This window comes from Monodon monoceros, unplaced genomic scaffold (assembly GCF_005190385.1).
Source record: "Monodon monoceros isolate NGI ecotype Baffin Bay Population unplaced genomic scaffold, NGI_Narwhal_1 Super_Scaffold_16, whole genome shotgun sequence".
NCBI lineage: Eukaryota > Metazoa > Chordata > Mammalia > Artiodactyla > Monodontidae > Monodon > Monodon monoceros.
In genome coordinates, this window is record NW_021703772.1 from 69441392 (window position 1) to 69457181 (window position 15790).

At 36.6% G+C, this 15790-nt stretch overlaps 1 protein-coding gene across 2 annotated transcripts; it reads left to right on the forward strand.

The window, feature by feature from the left end:
* The first annotated feature begins 6236 nt into the window (after positions 1-6236).
* Positions 6237-15427, forward strand: GCG (glucagon). 2 transcript variants are annotated; one of them, XM_029225690.1, is made up of 6 exons: positions 6237-6318; positions 9305-9405; positions 10873-11034; positions 12691-12828; positions 14182-14325; positions 14935-15427. In XM_029225690.1, the coding sequence occupies exons 2-6, from the start codon at positions 9314-9316 to the stop codon at positions 14939-14941; spliced, it is 543 nt and encodes a 180-aa protein (XP_029081523.1). In that variant the 5' UTR covers positions 6237-6318; positions 9305-9313; the 3' UTR covers positions 14942-15427. The 2 variants fall into 2 exon arrangements, with proteins under 2 accessions (XP_029081523.1, XP_029081524.1); XM_029225691.1 differs by lacking the exons at positions 6237-6318; positions 14935-15427 and having other exon boundaries at positions 9312-9405; positions 14182-14329.
* The last annotated feature ends 363 nt before the right edge of the window (positions 15428-15790 follow it).

The window sequence follows — 15790 nt, forward strand, 5'->3', positions numbered from 1 at the left end:
AGTCAGAAGGAGTCAGGATTAGAACTCACTACTGAGGCCATAGAACTGTTTCTGAGTTCAGAGATAAATTATTTGGGGTAATTTATTACAAAATGAAATTGTAGAAATTAATTCTCTATGTTTGAAGAATAAAATAGTCAACCAACGGATTGTTTTAAATTAGATAAAATTCTACTTAAAAATATGATAATAGCCTAGAGGGCTTTATAAATTAGCCTTCAGTCTATGCTTATATCATTTCAATATCACCAAAAAAGTGGGCATATCTTTGCAATACATCTGATAAAATATGATGTAGCAGCACCAGCCCTGATCAAGCTTCAGGCAGAGGGCAAGCCTGATTATAAGACATCATGAATAAAAAAAAGTGTTCATAACTCCATTTTGCATTTTCAACATTTTTTAGGATACAGATTTCAAATTTTAAATATTCTAATGGCTGAGGTTACTCCTTTTTACAGAAGTCTTTGAGAAATTGCAATGTTTTAATTGGTTCACATTAAAGACTCTTAGAAACTTTAGGGAAAAAAAGTCTTTCCAGATGAGCAAGAGGTTGGATAAATGTAATGACATATGGTTTGTTTTTTATAGTCACAATATGCGAAAAATAGAAGCATAACACATGTATTCAATGATATATATGTATTTATACATATAAATATATATTCTGATTATAAATTATGAGATACGATTATTTTGTATCAATGTGATTTTGTTTTCTTTCTCTTTCTTGTTCCCTTTATGAATAAAAATAACAACTGAAACTTAGAACAATTTTAAACATCTCATTATACCAGGGATCTAGCAAGAGATAAAATCAACATATGCAAAGCCATGATGCCGCACGGTCCCCTCCTCAGACTTGTGAGCTGCGCTGTCTACAGGGTCTCAGAGCCTCAGGGTGGGAAAACTGTCCGCTGATCTTATTACGGAATTTCCCCTCACCCAGCAGGCTTCTTTGGAATCATTCCAGATGAAAGGGTCATGACCTGTTTCTTAAATATCTCTCAGTAAAAATCTATCTCACATCCTCTGGCAAACTCAGAACTCGCCTTGGAAGTTCTTCTTTTATTGCCTCTGGACCCCTGCGTTCATCAAGACACTCAGGAGATGTGAAAGGCATCTGACCATTACGTTTTATGTACTCGATTTTTACAGTTTCAAAGGGTTTCGTTAAATCACTCGCTATTTTTTTCTTCCAAGTTAAAAAAAAAAACAAACCTGAGTTAATGTAAACTTTTCTCTCACATGCTATAGACAATTTTTTGGGGTGGGGAGGGGTGATCTTTTGCAGGCTCGTGGGTTATTTTCAGAAGACCCTTGTTATGGAGAAGAGGAATAGCATGCATATTGAGAGGATTACCTCCAAGAAACCAAAATGGACCTCAAACTCATCGGGAAAGTGTTAGTGGTCACTATTAAGTCTTACGTGAGGGCGGAGGCGTACCCTAGGGACAGGCCTTGAAAATGATGGAGAAGGAGCTGTGATCACTATTCCACTACCTCTGAATGGTGGTTCTCATACCCTGCCTTCTTGAAGTTGTTTTTCCATTACCCAGGCCTGGTCCTGTGCTACCAATTTACCTCCAAGCTTTGTTGCCCCCATGTGTCTCTGAACTTCATTTACCTTACCTAGCTCATCCTTGGTAACTGAAGGGTCAAACTCTTTAGCTTCCAGAGTAACTGATTAATTGGTGCTAATGGCCCACCCACACATTAATTTTATTATAGCTTTGATTTAACTTTTTAGTTTGGAAAATTTCAAACGTGTCTAAAGTAAGTAGAATCACATAATAAAACCTCATTGTAATAACTCATCAGTCAATTTCAACGATTATCAATATTCTGCCATGCTTCTCCATACCACTTTTAATTTTACTATTTTTTTCTTTTAGTTAAAATTTACATAAATTGAAATCACAAATCTTAGCTGCACTATTTTGACAACTGGACATGCCTTGGTAAAACACACCCCTTTCACGATATGGAATATTTCCATCTCCCCAGAAAGTTACCCCCAGACTATCCTCCTCTTCCAAGAGACAACCACAGTTCTGCGTTTTATTTAACCTTAGTTTTGCTTCTGCAACTTCTACGAATGGATTCATACTGTATGCAGTTTTTTGTTTTCTGTTTGTTTGTTTTGCAGTACGTGGGCCTCTCACCGCTGTGGCCTCTCCGGTTGCGGAGCACAGGCTCCGGACGCGCAGGCTCAGCGGCCATGGCTCAAGGGCCCAGCCGCTCCGCGGCATGTGGGATCCTCCCGGACTGGGGCAGGAACCCGTGTCCCCTGCATCGGCAGGTGGACTCTCAACCACTGCGCCACCAGGGAAGCCCCTGTATGCAGTTTTTTGTGTCCACCTTCTTTCACTCAGCATCATATCTGTGAAATTCATCCGTATTGCTGCCAATATCTGTTATTGTTCAGTAGGTTTCCATTATATGAATTCCATACCATAATTTGTCTATTTTTTCTTTTGTTGATGGATAGTTTGATTCTTCCCAGTTTTTAGCTGTTGTGAATATTTTTATACATGTCTTTTTGTGGATATACGTTTTCATTTCTTTTGGGTAAAACACCTGGAAGTGGAATTACTAGGTCAAAGTGTAGCTGTACAGTTAGCTTTAAAACTTAAACTTTCATCCCTTTTTAAATTGCATTTTTAAGCATTTTGAATGAATAATTAAATAAAATGGTAAAAAATTCCAGACGGCATAACAAATATATATTAAGAAGTATTCTTTGTACTCTGTTCCTGTCTAGCCCACTGCTCCACACTGCCTCCTACGTAAGCACTTTTATTAATCTCTTGTGCATTCTTCCAATTTTTTTAAACACAGTGATGAGTAAATAAACATACATTTGTCCCCTTCCCTCTTCTAACACAAAAGGTAACCTACTATATATCCATAATACACCTTCTTATTTTCACCTAACAACATATCTTAGAGACTTTCCATATTGGTGAATAAATAGGTTCCTCATTCTTTTTATAAAAACTGCTCTATCCATGGCCCCTTGGATTGGTTCCAACTTGTTACTACTATACATAGGCTGCAATGAAGAAACTTTTACCTACGTCATTACATATATATGTAGGAATATAGATGGGATAAATGTCCAGAATGGTGCTTTAGCCTTACTAGGCCAAGGATGATAGGTATTTGTAATTTTGTTAATGTTGCCAAATTGTGCCCCAAGCGTGTTGTGACATGTTGTAATCCCATCAGCAATGCATGAGCGTTCCCCTCAACCATAGTCTTGCTACCAGAGTGCACTGTGAACCTGGATCTTTGCCATTCTCAGGCATTTCAACTCAAGTTTCCTGAACAGCTGAGGAAAATAAACGTGCAAAACCCCGGCACCCTATGATTTTGTGCGGTGAGGTCCTAAGCAGAATCTGCTACTTAATTTGTGCGGCCAAGTAAAAAACAAAAATGTGGAGTCCTTGTTCAAAACTTATTAAGAATTTCAAGATGGTGAGAGTAGAACATTAAGCCAAGCATGCGGCCCTGTAAAGAAAGTAAGAGAGCTTTGAGGAGGAACTTATTTTACCTTAAAATGTGATGTACGTTTTTGCACTCCACTCCATATAATAGTCATGTTTTAAATTACCCTTATCAAGTCAAATTGACCTTTCAGGAAGGCATATCATAGCTATCACGTGGCCATACCTCAGGTGCCACTACACAGCCTGATGGGAGAACTCTAGATGACTTCTCCCAGAACTTCCCTGCTCCCAGACAAGCTTTTTTTTTTTTTTACATCTTTATTGGAGTATAATTGCTTTACAATGGTGTGTTAGTTTCTGCTTTATAACAAAGTGAATCAGCTATACATATACATATGTTCCCATATCTCTTCCCTAGTTATATAAATGCAGGGCCACCACTTTCCCTGCCTCACGTCTAAATAACTGAATAACTGTGATGATGGGAACTGAAGGCCAAGTGGATGTTGACGTTGGGACAGTCATTGCAAGAAGATCCACTAGTCCAAGTTGCACTTGTTGTTTGTCTTGATTTCTGACGATACAATGTCTGTTAGGGAGCCTGATTTCCCCTTCCAGGGGAGGAGAGCAGTGCCTTATTCAGCGGCACTCTTAGTGTTTCTGCAGTCTCAGAGCGCTTATCATTAATGGTATTGGGGACCCCCAAGAATCAGTGTTGTTGGGCTGGAGATGACGCTAGAGGGAACTTCCTGAAAAATCTCGAGATAGTCACTTCTGAAATAACAGAAAGCAAGTGGAGTGGAGGGAAAAAAAGAAGTTTTTTCGTGATATATTGGGAGAGGGCATTTACTGAGATGCCAGGTGCCATGTTAATGCCCTTAGATACGTCATTGCAGAGCCCCCTTCTTCAGGCTGCTCCCACAAACAAGTAGCATCTGCAAAGGAAAGAGAGACAGACAGACTGACAGAGGCAGAGAAAGAGAGGAAGAAACATCTACTCAAATAGGCAAAGTGAAAAAAATAGAACTGAATGCCAAACAATTTAATAAAAATATATCCAATATACTCATGAGGACTGAAGCCAGAGGGAAGAACAATTTGATCATATAGTAAACTTATCCACACTCAAATCATTACAGCATGTGTTAAGTGTTAATCCAGACAGCCCTGAGGTGTGCCACAGTTCTCTGCTCTTTCACCCCCTCTGCTGGTGAAAGCCATCCTCAGGTCGAAACACGAGCAAGCACCGGGAGAAGGTGAGGAAAATGAGATATGTATTTTACACAGTTGTGCTTCTCAAACTTTAATATGCATATGAATTGCCTGGGACTCTTGGTAAAATGCAAATTACTTACTAAGTCTGGGCTTGGGTCTGAGAGTCTGCATTTCTGGCAAACTCCCAAGCGGTGTTGGTCCTTGGACCACACTTTGATTAGCAAGGCTAACATTAATGATATACCATCAGTAATCACCAGCACAAACACTTCTTCCTGAGTTCCCCCAGCTTCACAGAGAACTGATCTCTATGGCCTTTAAATAGCTCTACATCCAACAGTGGGTCCAATCCACAAAGTGAACAATTTAAATTCATCGGGAATGTTTCTACAGTTATCTCAATGATTTACTTCTGTACCAGTTTCACCATGCAGTCGATTATATTAGAATATTGGAATCTAGTTAACACATGTTGCAATGATTTGGTCAAATGAAAACAAATTTTTATTTTAGAAGAGTCATTTAACCAACACTCTCATTTCCAAATAGGAAGCTGAGGCATAAAGAGAGTATGTGACTTGACTGAGGCCACACAGCTTGTTTATAGCAGCCAAACTAAAATCTAATTACACCAACACTGTCCTCATGCTGTCTGTCCAGATCATTTCCCTTTTTTCTCTTTCTCTAAGGTGACCAGACTCATATCTGCTAAATCCCATAGGTCACTGAAGTCCTAAGTGGCAGGTCACAAAGCTCAGTAAATATGACAGTACACACAGTAACTCATTCTTTTGTAAATTAGTGTCCAACTCTCTTATCAGCAGAGTTAGCCTTTAAATATCCATTAGAAGGAAAAAGAAATACTAGACCCTGTCTTATTAGCATCACCTATCTTGGGTGTTTAATCCTCACTTTGCTTTACCCTTTCTTCCTGAATCCCATTTTTAACAACAGGACACATTAGGTCTTAACTGATATTCTTTAAACTTCCCCACCCAAATAATACAGTAAGAAATACAGTAATTAATACAAATTAATTTTGTATAGTGCAGATGAGAAGATTCTTAATAAGTATGTTTTGAGTGAGTGATTTATTATTTGGGTAGATGAAAGGATGAATAGATTATTATACTAAGATAAATTAATCGTAACTAAATAGCAAAGAGGGGCTTATCAGACCCTCGAATAAGGCTATGCTCAAAGTGGGTTGGCCACAGACTATGTAATTTCACATTCTTTTGTCTGCAGCATAAAAATTCACTTTAGAGTACTTAAGTGATTTTCATGCCTGACCAAGAGTGAAAGGTGAATCTCCAAGCTGCCCTTTCCATCATTCTCAGCAAAAAAAAAAAGGAGACAAGAGTAAATAAAAAGTTTCCTGGTCTCTGACTTCCCACCCAATATAAACATAGAATGCAGATGAGCAAAGTGAGTGAGCGAGTGAAATTGTTTGTAACAAAAACCCATTATTCACAGATGAAAAATTTATATTGTCAGCGTAATATCTGTGAGGCTAAACAACACTGGAGAGGATATAAAAGCAGTGCGCTTTGGTGCAGAACTACAGAGCTCAGGACACTGCACACCAGAGTCCCAAAAAGAGGGCTCTCTTTCTCTCTACCCGCTCTGTTCCACCTCCTGGTGTCAGAAGGTAAGATTAATACTGACAGATTGTAAGACTGAAAATCCTGTTTGGGGTACAGTTTTCATAAGGGGGCAAAGTATTATGAATTATAGTGCTGTTTTTTCATCTTATACTTTATTACTATAATACACAGGGCAGAGTTGAGATGAAAAAGTGATATAAAATGCATTTACATAAACTTCAACATATTGTAGCCGCAAAGTGAGTTGAAGAAATAATTCAACGTAAAGATACAAAATGAAAGAAAAACAAAGATTCAAATCAATGCACTTACTACAAGATTGAACTGTTATGAGAACTGCATTTTAAAAATAAGTGGTAACATTTTGAAAAACAAGTATTTTTCTTTGGATTTGATAAATGTGTATACTATTGTGAACAGAAGGAGCCTTTTAAATTCAGCAGAAACGTGTCCATTAGAGAGGTTATAACAGCAATGGCTCCTTACCAATGAAAACGTATGGTTTTCCAAAAGCGCAGAATCAACATCATCATTCAAATATTCAAATAAGGCTGATAGGGCTATCAAAAAATCAAAGTCCATGAAATCAGCTCTTTGTAAATAAGACATAGCATATTTTGTGCAGAGAACAAATATCATCGATTACTGGGAATTCTGTGGATGGAGCTGAGTAAAAGCATAGATTAATAATTACTTACTATGTATTGAGGACCAATAGTAATAAATAAAATATCTAAAATGTTTACATGTCAAAATGAAATTATAGTAAATACCATTAGATAAAAAAATCAGATGTCCTAAAGTACCTCCTTAAGCTCTTAAGGATAAAGAACACTTTTATGAAGATCCTCAATGGGTAAATGATTACGTGGTATGGTTTCTTTTCCACACATACTAATTAACACCTGTGACAGGAAATGATCTAGCCAGTTTTAAAAGCATTTGGCCTAAAGCACCAATATATTTAGGGATATACTGTATGTCACCTTGTCTAGGTCAAAGATTAATCTTTCTAAAAGACTTTCTATTCAGGAAATACTATTGGTACCATATCTCCTTTTAAATTTGAGTGGAAAAGTAAGGTTCTTGTAAAACTGCAGATTCTTTCTGTAGGCTGACTAAAGCAGGGGTGGGAAGTAATTGGAAAGTCTTCTCTTATTGAATAAGATTTTGATACCAAAATAACGCAAATATTTGCTTTCTCAAGTTGTGGTATTCAAACAACCTTATTCTTAAATTTTTCACAGTTCTGTTGACTTTTACACAATGAATAAATACAATTTTAAAAATCAGTTACTTCTTTCAGTAGAGCTCATTCTGCTGCCTGGAGAGGATTTCGAACATTCTCTTCTGTATGGTTGTTTCTTCTACCAGCTCTCTCAGGGGCAGAATACCACCTGCTCCGTATCTGCCTCCAGAGGACGTCATAGAAGATACTGTAAAACCGTTAGGGACATTGTGTGGAAGGAATTACAGTTCTCAATTGACTTTCCAACAATGACGTAATCCTAAAGAGAAATGCTTGCTTTAATTTTTAAGTTTCTGAAAGCATAAATTTATCATTAAAAATTATAATCAGAAGACCCTGCCTATATATTTGGCAAGGTTTCCAAAGTTTGCCAACCAGATAAACTGAAGCACAGCAAAATGCCATATTAGTAATTGAATGTTGATGAATGAAGAAGGATGAATATGTAATGCCTATTGTGTGGCTTTGTCTAACTGACCTCTTAATCTAAAAAGAGTTAATATTTCAAAGGAAAAAAAAAATCACGCCGGTATTACAGTCTCCACGTTTTAGTGCCAAAGACTGATAGTAAGTGTGGCTAAGATGTTAAAGAAAAGACTGATAGTTTAAAATGATAATATTTATAAAATACTTATTTCAAACCAAATGCCATTTGCTAAAAATACTCATTCAAATATTTTATGGATAAGCATGATCAAACTTGGATTGAAATCCCCACTTCTCAAAGTAAACACGATCGGTTGAAAGTAGCAGAGGGAAGTTCATGACAAACACTGGACTTGAGGTATTCATTCAGAAAATAGGGGTGCTTGTCCTGTGGGGACATTCTGGCCACATTCATGTTGGTCCCACCCCACCCATCCACACTGCATCATGATGTCCTTGGCATCCCATGGCTTCATGAGGCATCTGCTTGTGATGTGAGGTATTCTACAACCTGGTCTAGGGTGTCACTAGCAGTGAATGACACGTCCTGGACTCAGTCCAATTATAAAACAACCAGGGGACTTCCAAGACTTCAGAAGCAAGCATTAATTTTCTTTATGACAGTGATCTCTTAGTTTCTTAGTTGTGATTGTTCAAGTTGCCAAAAGCATTAGTTCTTGTTGCAAATTGCTTGTCTTTAAAATGATTTTTTTTCCTTTAATTTAGAACAGGTCAAAGCACCCTAAAATACCTCAAATCTGTTGGCCGCTTTATAATTACAAAGTCTAGACCAAGTTACACTATTTAAAATATAAATGAATAATACATCTGAACCGACAGCTGGTATGCCAAGTTGTAGCCTGAGGCTGCTTTAAGATGGTTGAAATGCAGTATAATGTAAATGCTTGGAAGTGAAGGACTATTAATTGAAAGCCAGACTGATAGTGAAGAGGGTGGCATTACGGATAAGGCGCCATTCAGGCTAACCATATGTAGCATATCATCTACAGTGGGTATTTTCAATGTTTATCGTGGACATTTTTAATTTCAATTCTGGAAATGAGCCTTCTAATCATTAACAGAAGTGTCCTACACTAATGAAAAAGCTTCATAGTGCTACACATCTTTTGTATTCTTTTTAGCCACCAAAAAAAAAAATAAAAAAGAACTGCAGGAAAAGTATAATCTAATATTTGAATATTTGAAATTACTCAAAATATAATCAGAATAAAATTGATGACTAGCTTTTTGTTCTATTTATAATATTTACTTAGTCAAAATTGAACTAATTTAGTCTGACTGGTTTAAATATGGTTGAGGGTCTCTATCTTTCCCTTGACTCTGTGTTCCAACAGGCAGCAAAAATGAAAAGCATTTACTTTGTGGCTGGATTGCTTGTAATGCTGGTCCAAGGCAGCTGGCAACGTTCCCTTCAGGACACAGAGGAGAAATCCAGGTATTAAATCGTTAGACTTGAACTAATATAGCACTATGGTTAGAATACAGCCTGAGATAACTGTGATTAGTAAATAGGTCTCAGTAATTTGGAGTAAATACTCTGCACAATTTTCAAATGTGTAAAGTATCATTGTGATAAAGCCTTTTCTAGAGTACAGATCAGAGTATGTCGTTTCATAACGGAAGGGGTGGGCAATGTTGAAAAATACGTTACATGGGAAATTATAGCTCTTTGAAATCTTCAGCTAATACTCCCCGTTCATGCATTACTCACACGGCAGAGTAGGTCATTTTAATCATTCACACCAACTTTTCCTCTTTTACTCTTTTCTAAAAAATAACACTGTTTCTTACTAATTGTAAAAGTCATACGTGCTCATTATAAAAATATGCATGTACTGTATATAAATATATCCTGATCAGTTACAGCTTTGTATTATGTTCTGTCTCTTAGCATTGTATTGTTAGCTTATTTTTATTATATCATTACAAATATCTATTAAGTGTATGGTATTTAATGGCTACATACTATTCCACCTCATAAATATACAATATTTATTTAGCTACTCCTGCTCTATTGAATACGTAAGGGTTCTTCAAATTTTCCCACAAAGAATGCTGCAAATAACATTTCTCCCTACATTTCTTACTATTTTTCTGAGGATTTATTTCTAGTATTTATTTCTAGTAAAATAATCATGTCAAAGGATCTGAATGAGTTTAAATATTTTATCTTGCCAATTTGCTTTCCAGAAAAGTCATACACATGCACACTCCCATCAGCATTATAGAAATACTCCTCTCATAATATCCTCCTCGGTATTTAATCCTTGCTAATTTGATAGGTAAAAATAGTATCTCATTTCTATTTTTGAGTTTTAATCATATTGAATATTTCCCCACATAGCCGTGCCAACCAACTGTTGATTACTGGCATGTGGATTATCCACTACACAGTTTCAAATTAGCAAGTGGGATTTTTCTTGCCTTTCTTCGAATTTTTAATTGTCTTTCCTTCACCATTAGCTACCACGTAGCCAGGTAACGGAGCTACTTTTTTATATTAATATATGCGAAACAGAATTCGGAACATAAATCTGCTGCCCCCCAAAAAACGGTTTGGTATTCTTCACTTTTAAAATATTCAAGGCGTTGCTCTCTTCTGGCATTATTAACATAATTACGAGTAGATGAAATTGTTAAAAAAAGATTTATTTAATCCTATTTCAGAAAAAAGAAGCCAGTTGAAAAATCAATTGCTAGAATTCCAAATCGGAGTATATTCAACTCTGGTAAAACCATGGAATTCCCATGGCAAATTAAGGTCTTTCTGAACTGCCAACTGAAATACTCAAGGAACCTGCCTTCCAACTTCATGTGGTTCTGTATTTTGTAGAGAAGCTGCTTCTCAAGTGAATCTACTCTTGAGGAGAGATTTAATTGCACCAGTCACTCTTCTTCACAGATCATTCCCAGCTCCCCAGACCGACCCGCTCAATGATCCAGATCAGATGAATGAAGACAAGCGCCACTCACAGGGCACGTTCACCAGTGACTACAGCAAGTATCTGGACTCCAGGCGCGCCCAGGATTTTGTGCAGTGGTTGATGAACACCAAGAGGAATAAGTAAGAGTCTGAACCTGATCAGAAATTTGCACACAAATGTATTACTTAAAAATGTCTAAAATTCCTCCTGACTTTCTTAAGTTATCCTGCATATCAAATAGTGCCCATAAGCTCTTTCAATTTTGATGATTTTCAAGGTTGGTGATGCTATCCTTCATAATGTGCCTCTGAATGTCCCACCCCTCATCCCTCCAAAACTCTTACCCACCCTCCAATGGGACATAGAATTTAAATTTTCCCAACTGTGGTCTTAGCAATATTCACTTCATGCCCATTTTCCTCTAAAATTGAAAGCTGACTTTTGTGGACCTGCAAGATTAGAAATCTAATCCTGACCAAAAGATAAGAGCAAATTCAACATTCCCTTGTAGGATTCAAACTCATGACTATGATCACAAAGTATCCTCTAGCCAAGTTAGTCACGGTAAGGAATGGAAACAGATGCAGTCTTTTTCTTGTAGAATACAATCCAAGATACACATTTAAAATTACAGCCTAGCTGCACAGCATAAAGATAGAAGAAGGTATATAAGAACACAAGCCTATCGCAAGGCATACATTTTAATGCTGGATTTCCTTTGACAGTTTCGGGGTTTTTTTTTGTTTTGTTTTGTTTTTTGCTGCATCCAGGCTACTGGACGAAATCAGCTGCAAGAGTTTCACAGGGATGGTGGAATTTCACAATTACTTTGGAGGGTGACCCACAAGGGGAAGGGAGTTATACACACAAAGTAGCTGAAGGAATCTAAAAATCAGGAAAAGGGAATAAATTTGTCTGGATAGAATGGAGAAGGGGGACAGAGTGAGACGAGCCAGCAGGAAGAATAAAAAAGAGCTGTTGACCAAAAATCCTTAAACTGGAGAGTACAAGAAAGATGGTAGTCATGGTCAGAGAAGACACTGCGAGAAGTCCTTGTTAAGGATTACAAATGAAGCCATTGGTGAAATGGGAGAAATCACATATTTGAAAAAATGCAAACAACTATGTTCATTTCTAGAAAGAGAATGCCATGACTTGGTAAACTAATGTAAAACAATCCTAGCTCCCAGGCAGTTTCTGTTGTGTTTAAGGTGAAACCTTCCAGGGCTAATATATGATGGAGCAACTGACCATCTATCTGGTCAACCACCTCCACAGAGCACTCTGTACACATTTGAGGGTGATACGGGGTCATCTTCTTAGCTTTCCTCACTGCTAGCCCATCACACATTTCCTTTAATCCAATATCATGTGGTCTTTTGATGACATTTTGAGATGCTCGTTTGCTTTCCCTTGATTCAGTTAACTAACTCTGACCCCATATGTACTAATGACAAGCTGCTGCTTTGTTTGCAGGTAGCATAGCAGAGTGGATGGCCCCCATACATTGAGACGGAAGAAAATGCTGCTTTAATAGTCAATGGCCCAGATAAGCAGGGCAGGTGAAAATGGGTCACTAGGTGGAGTGAGGGAGCTTAGCTCCCCATAATTTTTATTAGCCCCCCATCAACCTTCACTCCAGATAATTAATGTAGCTTCCAGACAAGTCCTCTACCCACCCTCATCTCTCAAAACCACACAGAATCCCGAACCCAAAGCTGCCACTGCTTGCTTATAGGTGAGAATCATATTTCTAAAGAGACAGATCTTCAATTTAACTTTCACATTTCTTTCAGGAATAACATTGCCAAACGTCATGATGAATTTGAGAGACATGCTGAAGGGACCTTTACCAGTGATGTAAGTTCTTATCTGGAAGGCCAAGCTGCCAAGGAATTCATTGCTTGGCTGGTGAAAGGCCGAGGAAGGCGAGAGTAAGTCTGTACATTCTTATTCAACTTTTCTTCTTTTTTTTTTTTTTTTTGCTTGATGTGAAAAACTTAGAATACGGTTATCTATATATGGATCTGCATTACAGAAGCCATTAGTATAGTCTGACAGAGTAAAGAAATAACTCCTGTTGGTGAGAGACAATTTACAAAAGTCTCATCGGTTTTATCTCTGTTAGCAAGTATTAATAGAGTCAAACAGGTTACTTTTTATCCCCCATTATAGTTGTATTATAATTAGGGTATTAATTTGCCAATCCAGGACACTTTTGAGAATAAACAGAGTGCTTTTGATAACTACACCAGGAAAATAAGCTTAAACTAGGACTGTCCAGGAAAACTAGGGATAAAGGAAAAGAAATAATGCAGAAAACTTAGTTTCACTTTAAATATTTACATAATTTATGTGTTAGTAAGTAATGTGTTAGTAAGTATTGAGGTAAAAATGGGATAAAGACTGAAAGGAATTAAACTTAAGACGTTTAATGAAATGACATTCAAAATACAGATATGTGGCAACATCCATATATGTAACAATGTGCCCATTTTTTAGGGACGTCATAAAGATAACCACTAAATTATCACAGCTGAAAATACGCCCAAGAACTTTAGGTACTTTCTTGGATCTTACCACAACCAATCAGACCCCTGAACCATCCTGTTTTCTTGTGACCATTTTGATTGACATTTGAATTATGAGAAGCAGGAAATTCATGTTCCACTCTATTTTTATTTTTAGTGAGACTTTAAAGAGCTCTCGAGGCAAAAGGGAACTAGTATTGTTGCTGATTTTTAAAACATTAACAATCAAATTTACAAAATCAATGGGAAAATAGTCACACAATCAAATTTATAAACTCAGTGGGAAAATAGTCACTTACACTTGATGCTATTTTATAGTGTTTTAAAGGCATACCAAAAATTCTGCTAAATAAATCAATCGAAGAGAAAATCTGATATAGACTAAGGTTTAATCCCTTAATACTGCACTTGGCAAGGCTGTTTTGATAATCACTAGTTTTATAGGCTAGAATATATTTTTATGAATTATAAACAAATTAATAGTCTCAATAATAACTTCTGTGTTGGCAATACACTAAAATCTTTGAAGCAGCTGGAATATGGAAAAGGCCTTAGTTTCAGGTCCCAGCTCTGCGCTATTCTACCTAATTCCCTTTCTGATATGCAAGTTTCTATGAGGCTTTTCGTGATAGGCCCTCTGTAAATAGAAACATGGTTTTCTCAGCGATGCTTACACATGTTACCAGTGATAGGCAACCAATAAGCATTTATTTGAAACGTTTAACCAAGTACTGATTTTACCTCTCTTTTTCTCAGTTTCCCAGAAGAAGTCACCATTGTTGAAGAACTCCGCCGCAGACACGCCGATGGCTCTTTCTCTGATGAGATGAACACAGTTCTCGATAATCTTGCCACTCGAGACTTTATAAACTGGTTGCTTCAGACAAAAATTACTGACAGGTGATTTATTTTAGTTTATTCTGAAAACCATCAACATTTTCATAAATATTATCATACTGCTACAGGTTGTTCCTATGTGGGGAGAGAGTCTTTACTCTCTTGATATATAATCAAAATTATGAATCATTCAAGAGTACATTATTATATTTGTTTTCTGTCATTACAATTTTATCCATTCACTCATTTATTCCAAACACATTTCCTGAGTGTCAATAAGGGACAAGGCATTCGGAACACATTGCAAATTGCTGTGTATGTTGAAATTTTAGCACAAAGTAAAATGCCAGTATATATGGTATTAAATACTTAATGTAATAAGCATAGCAGTAAAAATTTACATGCCAAAATTAACCACTTATCTTGGTAGGTTGTAGTTGCCTTTTTTATAATTATTCATACATTTTATATTTCTTGATAGGGACACTTTAGGGTAAGCCATCTTCAAATGTAAATATTTGAAAACTCCAAAAGACAAAAGGATATATAAGATGAAAAGACATAAATAACTTTGATCAAAATAAATCATTGAAATATTTCCTGGATAAGTTAACTATATCATCTGTGTATTATACTATGTTAAGTCATTTTCTCTTTTTTTTAAATCTCCAGGAAGTAAGTGTGTCATTACTCAAGTTCATCTTCACAATATCACCTGCCAGCCATGTGGGGTGTTTGAAATTTTAAGTTCTGTAAATTTAAGAGGTGTATTCTAAAGCCATATTGCTTTGCATGCCAATAAATAAATTTCCTTTTAATATTGTGTAACCAAAAGATCATGAGTAAATAAACCATTGTCAAAATAGTGCTAAAATGTCAGCTTTAAAATAAAAAAAATGCAGAATTCTCTTATTTTTTTCTTATTTTGGATGAAGCACCCTAACCTGCTTACACTTAGCAATGAAATTGTTGTTCTATGATATAGTTTGTATATATAAATTACTCCAATCACAACATATCTGCGTTATAATAATAGGATAAGGGAAGGACTGGTAGCCACAGTTGTGAAACTGAAAGTGAACTTTCTTCTTAAAACTTTTGTCATAAAAAGGCTCAGCTTTCAATATATAAAAGATAGACTGAATAAAAATTTCAAGCTTCTTCACCATGGTCTGTTTTCTCTCTTATTTGTGCTCCTACTCCTTCCAAATACCCCTGCTTCCTAAGCTGGTAGCCCATAAGCCAAATCTGATGCCCAGCCGTGGTTTCATGTTTAAGTTGTTATACAGTGCTTTAACGTTTTTGGCCAACATTGAAAAATCAAGGTATTTTACATTAAAATGTTGATTTCTTGAAAAATTAGGTCCTCAGGAAATATTAGACCCACAAAACAAATCTCTTCTGAAGCTGAGAGCCAGCTGCCTTCTTCTGAATGGTCACATGCTTTTCAGCTCGCTATTGTGCCCCCTACACACACACACGCACACACACACACACACACACACCTGTGCATGTTATACATTCACAA

Bases quoted from the DNA above. Each gene is read 5' to 3' on its own strand.
- GCG (XM_029225690.1), top strand. From the start codon at position 9,314: ATGAAAAGCATTTACTTTGTGGCTGGATTGCTTGTAATGCTGGTCCAA. The intron at 9,406-10,872 runs GTATTAAATCGT...TCTTCTTCACAG, and splicing joins GACACAGAGGAGAAATCCAG to ATCATTCCCAGCTCCCCAGA. The intron at 12,829-14,181 runs GTAAGTCTGTAC...TCTTTTTCTCAG, and splicing joins AAAGGCCGAGGAAGGCGAGA to TTTCCCAGAAGAAGTCACCA.